Source organism: Heterodontus francisci, chromosome 42 (genome assembly GCF_036365525.1).
Source record: "Heterodontus francisci isolate sHetFra1 chromosome 42, sHetFra1.hap1, whole genome shotgun sequence".
In the NCBI taxonomy this organism is placed as follows: Eukaryota; Metazoa; Chordata; class Chondrichthyes; order Heterodontiformes; family Heterodontidae; genus Heterodontus; species Heterodontus francisci.
In genome coordinates, this window is record NC_090412.1 from 27,915,495 (window position 1) to 27,928,279 (window position 12,785).

Below are 12,785 nucleotides of genomic sequence, written 5' to 3' on the forward strand. Positions count from 1 at the left end.
GGGTTGGCAACCTGTACCTAGTGGAGTGCCACAGGGATCAGTACTGAGCCTCAACTATTTACGATCTATATTAATGACTTGGATGAAGGAACTGATTGTATTGTAGCCTAATTTGCAGACGATACAAAGGTAGTAGGTAAGCAGGTTGTGAGGAGGACGCAAAGTGTTTGCAAAGAGATATAGATAGGTTACATGAGTGGGCAAAAATTTGGCAGATGGGGTATAATATGGGAAAATGTGAGGTTGTCCATTTTTGCAGCAAGAATAGAAAATCAAAATTATTATTTAAATGGGAGAGACTAGAATGCTGTGATGGGGGGGATCTGGTGTCCTTGTACATAATCATTAAGTTAGCATGCAGGTACAGCAAGTAATTAGGAAGGCAAATGGAACGTTGGCATTTATTACAAAGAGGATGGAGATAAAAGTAAGGAAGTCTTGCTACAACTATACAGGCATTGGTGAGACCACACCTAGAGAACTGTGTACAGCTTTGGTCTCCTTATTTAAGGAGGGATAGACTTCCACTGCGAGCAGTTCAGCGAAGGTTCACTAGGCTGATACTTGGGATGAAGGGGTTGCCTTATGAGGAGGGTTGAGTAGGTTGGGCCTGTATTCATTGTGGTTAGAAGAATGAGAGGTAATTTATTGAAACATAAAATTCTGAGGCTTGACAGGGTAGATGCTGAGAGGACATTTCCCCTCATGGGGAAATCTAGAACTAGGGAGCACAGTTTTAAAATCAGGGGACAAAAACAAGAAATGCTGAATCACTCAGCAGGTCTGGCAGCATCTGTGGAAAGAGAAGCAGAGTTAACGTTTCGGGTCAGTGACCCTTCCTCGGAACTGACAATATTAGAAAAGTCACAGATTATAAACAAGTGAGGTGGGGGTGGGGCAAGAATCAGGGGTCTCCTTTTTAAGACAGAGATAAGGAGGAATTTCTTCCCTCAGCGTTGTTAATCTTTGAAATTCTCTCCCCCAGAGAGCAGTGGCGGCTGGGTCATTGAATATATTCAAGGCTAAGTTTGACAAATTTTTGATCTACAAGGGGGTAGGCAGGAAAGTGGAGTTAAGGCTGCAGTCAGATCAGCCATGATCTTAAATGGTGGAGCAAGCTCGAGGGGCCAAATGGCCTACTCTTGCTCCTATTTCTTATATTTTTATGCCCTCTGCCTCGACCTGATTTCCATTTGAGTCCTTAACAGGCCCAACCTTTTTCAAGAAAACTGCTTGCACTTATTTCTTATAAAATAAAATTTGTGTTCAATTTAATGTTGCTTGCTAATCATTTCTCTTAACTTCTCTTTGCCTCCCATGTTAACTTCAATTCCCTACTTTCCATAATCATCTTGGTTATCAACTTCATCTTACTCCTGACCAGTGTTCCTGCTAAGCTGTGCGGCTGCGAGAGTTCCTGCGCGAGCCATGCTCAAGTTTGCCCCTTTAAGTCATACAAAAATTTCAAAGGGGCTACGTACTTAAACAAATCACCTGCGCACTCCAAAAGAAACTTAACATAAAAAATAGGAGCAGGAGTAGATCATATGGTCCCGCTAGCCCACTCCGCCATTAAGTATGATCATTGCTGATCTTCTGCCTGCTTCTCATTTTCCTTGATTCCCTAAGATCGATAATCTGTCTATCCCAGACTTCAATATTTTCTGATGGAGTTTCCACAGTCCCTGAAGTAGAAAGTTATAATTATAAAATCTGAAGATTTACAGCCCTCAGTAAAGAAATTTCTGCTCATCTCAGTCATAAATGAATGACCCTTATCCTGAAGTTGTGCTCCTCTGTTCCAGATTCTCCACAGGGGAAGCAACCTCTCGGTGTCTATCCTGTCAAGCCCCTTCAGAATCTTGTATGTTTCAATGAGATCACCTTTCATTTGTCTAAACGTCAGAGAATATAGGTCTAGTTTACTCAGCCTCTTATCATAGTACAACCTTTTCATCCAGGAACCAATCTAGTGAACCTTTGCTGTGTCTTCCTTAGGGTATAGAAACCAAAACTGCGCACAGTACTCCAGGTTGTTGTCTAATTGTAGTAAGATGTCCTTGTTGTACTCCAGTCCCTGGGCAATAAAAGCCAACATGCTATTTGCCTTCCTAATGGCTTGCCGTACCTGCCTGCTAACTGTGTTCCTTGTACAAATAAATGCAAGTGTTTCAACATCAACATTTGAAAGTTTAATGCCTTTTTTAAAAAAAAATTCTGCTTTCCGATTACCGAAGTGAATAACCTCACACTTGCCCACATTGTACTCCCATCTGCCACCTTGTTGCCCATTCACTTAACCTCTTTGCAGTATCATTTTTGTCCTCCTCGCAGCTTACATTCCCACCTAGCTTTGGACAGTCAACAAACTTGGATATATTACTCTTGGTCTTTTTGTCAGTCATTGATATAGATTGTAAATAGCTGAGGCCGCAGCACTGATCCTTGCGGCATTTCACTCGTTACAGCTTGCCAACGTGAAAATGCCCAATTTTTCCCTACTCTTTGCTTCCTGTCTATTAACCAATCCTCCATCCATGCTCCTATAATACCCCCAGCTCATGAGCCCTTATCTTGTATCTTAACCTTTTGTGTGGCACCTTTTCGAATGCCTTTTGGAAATCTACATCTACTGGTTGCCCTTTGTCCATCCACGAGTTACATCCTCAAGATACTCTTTTTTTTAAAAAAAAAATTTCAAACACTATTTTCCATAGTCATACAGCACAGAAACAGGCCCTTCGGCCCATCGTGTCTGTGCCGGGCATCAAGCACCTACCTATTCTAATCCCATTTTCCAGCACTTGGCCCGTAGCCTTGTATGCTATGGCGTTTCAAGTGCTCATCTAAATATTAAATGTTGTGATGGTTCCTGCCTGTACCACCTCTTTAGGCAGTGCGTTCGTAAAACTATGTTGATTCTGTCTGATCATATTATGATTTTCTAAGTGCATTGTTAAGACTTCCTTAGTAATAGATTCCAGCCTTTTCTGGAAGACTGATGTCAGGCTAACTGGCCTGTAGTTCCCTGTTTTCTGTCTCCCTCCTAGCTTAAATTTGCTAACTTCCAATTCACTGAGATCATTCTAGAATCTAGGGAATTGTGAAAAATCATAACTAGTGCATCCACCGTCTCCAGCTAGCTCTTTAAGAACCCTAGGATGTAAGCAATCGGGTCCTGGGGATTTGTTGGATTTTAGTCCCTTAAGTTTCTCTGTTGATAATTACTTTGAAGTTCCTCGCTCTAATTGCCCTTGGTTACCCTCTATTTCTGGTATGTAATTGTGTCTTCTACTGTGAAGACATACTTGTTCAATGTGTCTGACATTTCATCAGTCCCCATGATAATTTCTGCTATCTCTGCCTCTAAGAGAACAACATTACTCTCCTCTTTATGTACTTGTAAAAGCTCTTACAATCCATTTTTAGATTCCTGGCTAGTTTACTCTCATTCTGTTTTTTTTCCCCTTTGTATCAACTCTTTGGTCACCCTTTGCTGGTTTCTAAAACTCCCAATCCTTAGGCTTACTATTGTTTGCAACATTATAAGCCGCTTCTTTTAATCTAATACTACTGTCCCTAACTTCCCTAATAAGCCACTGATGGATCTTTCTCACTGACTTTTTAATGGAGCGTATTTTTGTTGAAGGTTTTGAATTGTTCCTTTAAATGTTCTCCACTGTTGATTTACAACCATTCCTTTTAGTATATTTACCCAATCAACCTTGCCAGCGCTCCCCATCATATCTATTTAACTGGCTTTGTTTAAATTTAAGATTATTGTTTTGGTCTCGTATGTCACTTTCAAACTTAATATGGAATTCAGTTGTATTATCACTTTTTCCCCAGAGGATCTTTTACTATGAGATTACTAACTAACCCTGCCTCATTACACCAGTACTCGATCTAAAATAGCTTTATCCCTAATTGATTCCACAATGTATTGTTCTAAGAAGCTGTCTTGAAAACATTCTACAAACTCATCTTCCAAACTACCTTTGCCAATTTGATTTGTTCAATCTACATGAAGATTGAAGTCCCTCATGACTATTCCATTGCCTTTGTTACAAACTCCAGTTTTTTTTTTCTTGCTTAATGTTCTGTTCAAAGGTATAACTACTGTTAGCATTTTCTGACCCTTGTTGTTCCTAATCTCCAAGCGTACTGATTGTACTTCCTGACCTTCTGAGCCAAGATTCTTTAGTAAAGGATGACATAAGGACAGTAGTATCAGGAACCCTCTTCCTTTATTTGTGCTGCTAGTTCATCTATCGTTGTTGCGAATGCTTCATGCGTTCAGATAAAGAGCCTTTAATTTTATTTGTTTACCACTATTCTTTGCATGGACCTGATTTGCTGATCACTATTACTGTTAATCTCTCTGTCCCTTCCTATCCTACTCTGTTTGACTTTATCAAAATCACCATACTGCTCTACTGCCTTGACTTTTCTCTCTAGATTTCTAAATCTTCCTTCACCTGACCACCCCCCCCCCCCCCCCACTATGCAGGTTCCCATTAAAATGCCTTGTATTTGGAGGAAATGAGTGGATCCAAAGGAGAAATTGGTCCATGTGAGAACATGTTCAGCCAGGTGGAGGAGGGTAGTGGTGGACAGTAAGTGGTTAGACCTCTGTTCAAGGGAGGAGTGGAGAACCCTCAAGTCTGCCTGGTGGATGATGGAGGTGTATAGAGATTGAACATCCATGGTGAAAAGGAGACAGATAGGGCCAGGAAACTATTAAGTGGCAGAGGGTGTCAAAAGAGTCACAGATGTGGGTGGGAAGAGACTGGACAAGGGAAGAAAAAATAAGTTATGAGACACGAGAACAGGCTGAAATAATGGGTCTAACAGGGCAGTCCTGTTTAAGGATCTTGGGAAGGAGGTAGAAGTAGGCTCTGCATTTGGTGTCTGGGGTTGGAGGTCCTGGAGGGAAGATCTCTAGAAGAGATGAGGTTAGTGGAAATGCTGGCTTGATTTTCAGTGGTGAGATCATGGTCCAGGGATGTAGGAGGAGGTGTCAGAGAATTGGTGTTCAGTCTCCAAGGCAGAGGTCAGTTCTCCAAACAACTGCACCACCCTTGTCCATGTCAAAATTGGAGCTGAGAGAACGGAGTTCTTGCTGCGAGTTCAGAGGAACGTAACTTATTGGCCACAAAGTCCTATCAGTTGTCTTTGATCTGTGAAAGGTGCTGTGTAAATACAGTTTCGTTCTTTTTAAATAGGTGCAGTTGTTTAAAACTCATCCTCACCCAAGCTGTTAACTAATTTTCCTGTGAAACTGTCAAATCAGAATATAATAGCAAACTACAAATCCATTAAAGCAATGTGAATACTGATCATGTAACCAACTTTAATTTTGAATTTGTGCTTTTTATATATAAACAGGCAGAAGATGGATAAAGCAGATGTTTATTGGGGCATTCCTGATCCCAGCCATGGTGTGCGGAACTGCATTCTTCATAAATTTCATTGCAATGTATTATCATGCATCACGAGCTATTCCTTTTGGAACAATGGTAAGCACGTCAAACTTGAACACAAGTAATAAACGGTAGCAGGCCAAGTCTTCCCAAAGTTAAGTATAAATGTGGGAAGTCATTCAACTTGTCCTCCCTTAGAAAATAGTTCCCCCTCCCCACCAAACCCCACCTCCCTCCTTCTGCGTGCACCAAAGTCACAGCCTTCTGAAAGATTCCAATGGTTTCACTAACACTGCCCTTAAAGTTCCTTTTTAAGTATTGAACGATTTTTGTATGCAGACTTCCTCCTTGACATTATGCTGTGCTTGCCTTTTACTGGTTTAACCTTATGTCCTTGTTCACTTCGCATTTTATGTAGCTCTTAAAGATCTCCCACAATTCAAATAATTTTAAAGTTGAAGTGTTGAGACGTTTGCTAATCTGCACTCATAGTGGCATTCTCTAACACTCGGGTTTATCCCTGTAACTTGTTGATTCTGTTTCTAAATCTGAATGAGCACTCGATGTGGCTTGGCTAAAGAACTGTAAAGTTTTAGCAAGATAGCTTCCGTTTTATCTTCTGATATAGTGATCTAGGGCAGCATTAATAATTGATCCACATTGATTAGATATGGCAGTTGTTTGTCTGCTATCATTCCCATATCATTCAGCTTCTCTCCCTAGCTAGTTCAGTAACATTTGATGCTTAAGTGCTTCCTATTCTTCCAGTGTTTAATACCTTGTACATAGTGAATTTCATCTGCCATAGTTCAGCTTTATCAGACTCAACCACCATAACGATGTTTGCTATCATTTACTAGCTGGGCCAAATTGCAATTTGTTTTTGAATCTATGCTTTTTATCAGTAAGGGGGCTCAGCTCAGCACATCTCCCTCAAAATGAAAGCACTTTCCTAACTAGTGCCTGCTATTTTCTTTCTACTCTATTTGAGTTTTCACTATGGATACCATTGCCTTGAGATTGCCTAAATACACTGAAAGGAAGAAGAACTTGCATTTATCTAGTGCTTTTCACAACCTCAGGATGTCCCAAAGTGCTTTAGAGCCAATTAATTACTTTGGAAATGTGTTCATTTATTTTATAGGCATGTATAGCAGCCAAGAACCCAAAAACAGCAATAAGGTGAATGGCCAATTAATTTGATCAGGTGGTGGTGGCTGAGAGATAGATGTTGACCAGGACACTGAAATATCTCACCTTGCTCTTTCAGTAATGCTGTTTATATCTTTTACATCCTTCTGAGCTGGCAGACAGTTTAGTGTCTCAACGCAAAGGTGGCAACTCCAACAGTGCAACATTCCCTCAGTACTGCACAGGCTAAATTATATGGTCTGGGGATGAGGCCTAAACCCACGACTTTCTCACACTCAGGTATGATTACTACCACTGAACCATGGCTGAGGCTTGTCAAGCAACTTCATATCAATAAGGTGTGTCAGGCAGGGTCTCCTCCTTCTGAATCCATCTTGACTGCCATTTATTAGTTTAACTTCATTCAAGTCATTCTTTAGTTTGCTTCTCATAACCGATATTGTTTCTGCAAAGTTATTGATAGACTAATAGGGCTGTAGTAACCAGTTTTGATGTCTTGCCATCTTGAAGATGGTTACCATGTTGCCTTTTCCCAATCCACTGGGTTGTTCCCCATGTTCATTAACTCACTCCCAATGGTCGTCAGCACTTTGTAGATTTATCTGTTAGCCCACTTTTTTTTTGATGTTTTGAACCTGCCTGTGACCTCCCATCCCAGTGATGTTGAAATGGTTAAATTTAATTTTAGAAAGTCCTATGTTGGGTTGTCTGTTTCTTGAGTCTTTATTAAATACTGGAATATGTATTTAATTGACACATATATTCATTATTTTTGTCATATTCCATTTTATTTCTTTTAATACTTACAGGATCTTACTACTATGAACCTCTAAATACTGTAAGATTTCCTGGCAGTTGTATTTGGCTTTTGTCATTTCTAGTTTCCTCTTTACTCCTCTGATTAAAGGTCCCTGTATTCTTGGATTTACAGCATCCTTTTCTCCTACTTCTTTTTCTGTTTTGCATTGTATTGTTTAGTGTGCAATTACTAGTTTTTGGTGTTTATCTTTCATTCTCAGCAGTATGTCTTTAAGGCTGTCCTGGTCCTGGGCTGACTTTTTCTTGAATACTACCCATAATTGATCCATTTAATCGCCACACAATTACTAAAAGGTAGCAATTTTAAAGCCAGTCATTGGTTTACAGTATTCATGGATCCTAAATCATATCAAATGTAATCATACTGTGGTTGCTGTGTCCCAGGGGTATAAAGTTCCATTCCCAGAGTTTGTGGGTGATTTATTACTGAGTAGAGGTGCGAATTGCCTCTTGTGACACTAGTTACACTAGTCATGCATACGTTAATTTGTTAATTTTTGGTATTGCAATTTAAATGGGGTGTTTAAAGTGCCCCATTAGTAGATAACTCTTCCATTTGCATACATCTTCCTTATCTCTTCATAGAGTAGCTTGTCCATTTTATTTTAATCTGAAAGAGCAATCCTGTGGCACTACGTTCTTTTAGCTGGATTGCTTTTTGGAAATTCTGTCCCATATCATTGGGTCTACTTGCTCTATCTCTGGCATAGATAACTGCACTAACTTATTTCCTGACAAATCTGCCCTCCTTGAGTTCATCAATCGCCATGACAATCTCAAGCCATCCTATTGTAGATGCTGGTTGCATATGTTCACCTTAATATAAATTTGCCAATCGCTGATTTCCATCTGCGGCTACTGGTTATAGTCTTTCTCCCTGGGTCATTCATTTCAAGTCCTCTTGTGTCATTCAATAATAGATTCAGTTTTTGACAGACTGTTAGATTTTTGGATGGGCTGCCTGAAAATGTTATAAAGTCTGGACAAGTTAAAGCACAATAAGGAATATTTTGCACGATCAGCTGCAGGACAGTAACTTGCACTAATTATCTGAATTCTGAATATTCAACCCATTTACTTGGGGGTTAGTGACAGCGAAGCTCATGTCCCAAAAGGATCTGGAAATTCTTCTGTTCCTGAAACAATTCTCAATTTTTAATTGTCTTTCGGAATCATGTAGAGAAATACAAATTGCCATAGTCTGTTTCAAAGCTGTTTCTCAAATATTTGCCCCAGGTACGCTTTGCAATGTGGAGTGAAAATTAGGATTGTGTTGCAAAATTTGACTGCCTCTAACTTTTTCTAACATGATGAAATTGGTATTAATGGTTTGCTGATTATATTATGGTATTTGGATAATGAGCTAGTAATTTAATCAAATCTAGTTTTTGTGGACTTGTAATTCAGTAACTCTTGAAAGTTGTTGCCTGATAGTTTCAACAAAGACTTGCCAAAGGCACAGTGGTTAGCAACGCAGCCTGACAGCTCCAGCGACCCGGGTTTGATTCTGGGTACTGCCTGTGTGGAGTTTGCAAGTTCTCCCTGTGACCACGTGGGTTTTCGCCGGGTGCTCTGGTTTCCTCCTACAGCCGAAGACTTGCAGGTTGATAGGTAAATTGGCAATTATAAATTGCCCCTAGTATAGGTAGGTGGTAGGGGAAGGTCGGGATGTGATAGGAATATGGGATTAATGTAGGATTAGTATAAATGGGTGGTTGACGGTCAGCACAGACTCGGTGGGCCGAAGGGCCTGTTTCAGTGTTGTATCTCTAAATAAATAAATTGGTACTCTACTTTTTCCATCCACTTATCTCTATGAAGGTGCTAATTTATGTTGGAATACAGTCCCATGAGAACTGGTGCCCTTTTGTCCCTTGCTCCATTGGTTGTTCTTCATTGATGAACCTAGATTGTGTGGTTTGGCAGACTTGTCAAAATGGGGATGGGTGTGCAACATCTTTGGCCACTTGCACACATTCTTACAGTATTTGCTTGTCATGTTCCTCCTCCTCGCACATCGCACATCCCCTCTAAACTTTGCCCCTCTCACGTTAAACCTGTGTCTTCTAGTAACTGACTCTTCCACCCTGGGAAAAAGCTTCTGACTATTCACTCTGTCCATGCCACTCATAACTTTGTAAACCTCTATCATGTCGCCCCTCCACCTCCGTCGTTCCAGTGAAAACTATCCGAGTTTATCCAACCTCTCCTCATAGCCAATGCCCTCCAGACCAGGCAACATCCTGGTAAACCTCTTCTGTACCCTCTCCAAAGCCTCCACGTCCTCCTTGTAGTGTGGCGACCAGAATTGTATGCAATATTCCAAGTGTGGCCTAACTAAGGTTCTGTACAGTTGCAGCATGACTTGCCAATTTTTATACTCTATGCCCCGAACGATGAAGGCAAGCATGCCGTATGCCTTCTTGACTACCTTATCCACCTGTGTTGCCACTTTGTGATCTGTGGACCTGTACGCCCAGATCTCTCTGCCTGTCAATACATCTAAGGGTTCTGCCATTTACTGTATACTTCCCACCTGTATTAGATATTCCAAAATGCATTACCTCACATTTGTCCGGATTAAACTCCATCTGCCATTTCTCCGCCCAAGTCTCCAACCGATCTATATCCTGCTGTATCCTCTGATATGCTGGGGGAGCAGATAAAGTGAAGCTGAAGTAGTTGGGGGTGCTAAGGGTGATATTTATTGTGTTCTTATGCATCATGAGATGCGAGGTGATGCATTTTGGAAGATCCAATTCAAGAGTGAGCTATACAGTAAATGGAAAAGTCCTGGGGAAAATTGATGTACAGAGAGATTTGGGTGTTCAGGTCCATTGTTCCCTGAAGGTGGCAACGCAGGTCAATAGAGTGGTCAAGAAGGCATACGGCATGCTTTCCCTCATCGGACGGGGTATTGAGTACAAGGGTTGGCAGGTCATGTTACAGTCGTATAATACTTTGGTTCGGCCACATTTGGAATACTGCGTGCAGTTCTGGTCGCCACATTACCAAAAGGATGTAGATGCTTTGGAGAGGGTGCAGAGGAGGTTCACCAGGATGTTTCCTGGTATGGAGGGCGCTAGCTATGAAGAGAGGTTGAGTAGATTAGGATTATTTTCATTAGAAAGACGGAGGTTGAGGGGGGACCTGATTGAGGTGTACAAAATCATGAGAGGTATAGGCAGGGTGGATAGCAAGAAGCTTGTTCCCAGAGTGGGGGATTCAATTGCTAGGGGTCACGAGTTCAAAGTGAGAGGGGAAAAGTTTAGGGAGGATATGCGTGGAAAGTTCTTTACGCAGAGGGTGGTGGGTGCCTGGAACGCGTTGCCAGTGGAGGTGGTAGACGCGGGCACGATAACGTCTTTTAAGATGTATCTAGACAAATACATGAATGGGCAGGAAGCAAAGAGATACAGACCTTTAGAAAATATGCGACATGTTTAGATAGAGGATCTGGATCGGCGCAGGCTTGGAGGGCTGAAGGGCCTGTTCCTGTGCTGTAATTTTCTTTGTTCTTTGTACTGGATTGCAAAGGACTAGCAGACTTCTTTTGCCTGAGATTCCCCCTCAATTGCTATGCTCATAAAGCTTCTGACCCCACCAAATTCTTTCCAGTCAGCAGACGTGAGCTGTGGCTTAGTTGGCAGCACACTTGTCTCTGAATCAGAAGGTTGTGAGTTCAAGTCCCATTCCAGAACCTGAGCAAAACAATCTAGGCTGACACACCAGTGCAGTCTGAGGGACTGTTGCACTGCCGTCTTTCAGATGAGACATTAAACCGAGGCCCTGTCTGCCCCCGCAGATCTATGTAAAAGATCCCATGGCACTATTTCAAAGAGAAAGGGGAGTTATTTCTGGTATCCTGGTCAATGTTTATCCCTCAATCAACATCACAAAAATGGATTATCTGTTCATCATATCGCTGTTTGTGGGAGCTTACTGTGCGCAAATTGACTGCTGCATTTCCTACATTACAGTAGTGACTACTCTTCAAAAGTGCTTCATTGGCTGTAAAGCACTTTGGGACGTCCAGTGGTCATGAAAGGTGCTTTATAAATGCAAGTCTTTCTTTACTCATGCTTAGTGCTTCCAAATCACTGGTGCTCACTGCTTCCAAATCTCCCAATCTCCTCTGCCTGCGCCCCCCCCCCTCCCCCTCCCAAAAAGTTACGAGTTAAAAGCTAAATATTTAGCACATCAGTGAAGGCGAATGTGGGAGAGCCACGCAGACACACAAAGGAGAGAGAAAAGACATGGGTGGAAAATACCACTTGCTGCCTTAATGCCCTGCTCACTGCTGTATTCTTGAGTCTTCGCTTAGACAGTCCCTGAACTTTCTCCATCTAGGACGGTCTTGAGCCAGGGACTCCCACGAGTCATTGGGGGTGTCTGTTCTCTTCAGGGATGCTTTGAGGACATCTCTAAAGCATTTCCACTGTCTACTGGGAGTCTCCTGCTGTGACCAAGTTCTGAGTAGAACAGCTGCTTCGGGAGTCTGGTGTCAGGCATGACTCATCCCGCCCAGCAGAGCTGGTTTTGGTGTTTAGCACCCCGATGCTGGGCATTGATATGCTTTGGCAATTTGGGCAACCTAAAGCAGGCATCTCAGTATTGGAGAAGTACCACCAGAGGTGCCTCTGCAAGATCCTGCAAATCCGGTGGCAATAAAGGATGTCCAATAGTAGTGTAATCCTCAGTACTACTTCAGTATCATCACTCCCCCAAACTGCCTCTGGATGGCGCCTTTACACTGCCTTTTTAATAACCATTCTTACCTTTATATACAGGTGGACAGGGGATATTAACTGAGGACCTCCAATTGAGATCTCTTTTCCTTTTCTGTTTACTCTTTAGGCTCAGATCTTTTCCTGTTTTTTTTTTAGTGAATCGCCTGTAGGTTGTTCCATTTTGCCAAGACTGGCATGACATTCCAATCTAAAATGGACTGGCGTTATCCTAAATGGTTACATTAATTGAAGTAAAACTCTGAAGCTTCTGTTTGAATTCTTTTTAAATAAGGAGTTGGGGAATCTGGCTTCTTTTATGTACTGGGGAGAGGAAGAAAAGAGGTAAAAAAAACCTGAGGCCAGGACTTAGCTTCTCCTGCTTAAAGATCCAAGATTGGCTGAGCAAGACTCCTGACAAACAAATGGCTCAATCATCCCTGCCCATAACAAGAGATCACTTATAAGGAATCACTTACTGCCTTAAAGCTAGCCACCATGATCAGGAATAAACATTTCATCTCCAGAAAATCTTTGGTTCCAACCTGCAATTTCGTTATTCAGTTGTTGTTTGACTTTTTTATCCAGTCAGATGTTTGGTACTGTGCAGTTTATCAGAACATTGGTGGGCTGCAAGTGCTTTTTACAAGCTGATAGTAAATAT

The 12,785-nt window shown here is 41.6% G+C and overlaps 1 protein-coding gene across 1 annotated transcript in view; it reads left to right on the plus strand.

Moving 5' to 3' along the window:
• tm9sf3 (transmembrane 9 superfamily member 3) overlaps positions 1 to 12,785 on the plus strand; it is a 146,953-nt gene that overhangs the window by 100,568 nt on the left and 33,600 nt on the right. Inside the window, exon 9 of the mRNA XM_068020250.1 lies at positions 5,389 to 5,519. Coding sequence (XP_067876351.1) covers positions 5,389 to 5,519 — 131 coding nt within the window. The remainder of the gene's footprint in view (positions 1 to 5,388; positions 5,520 to 12,785) is intronic.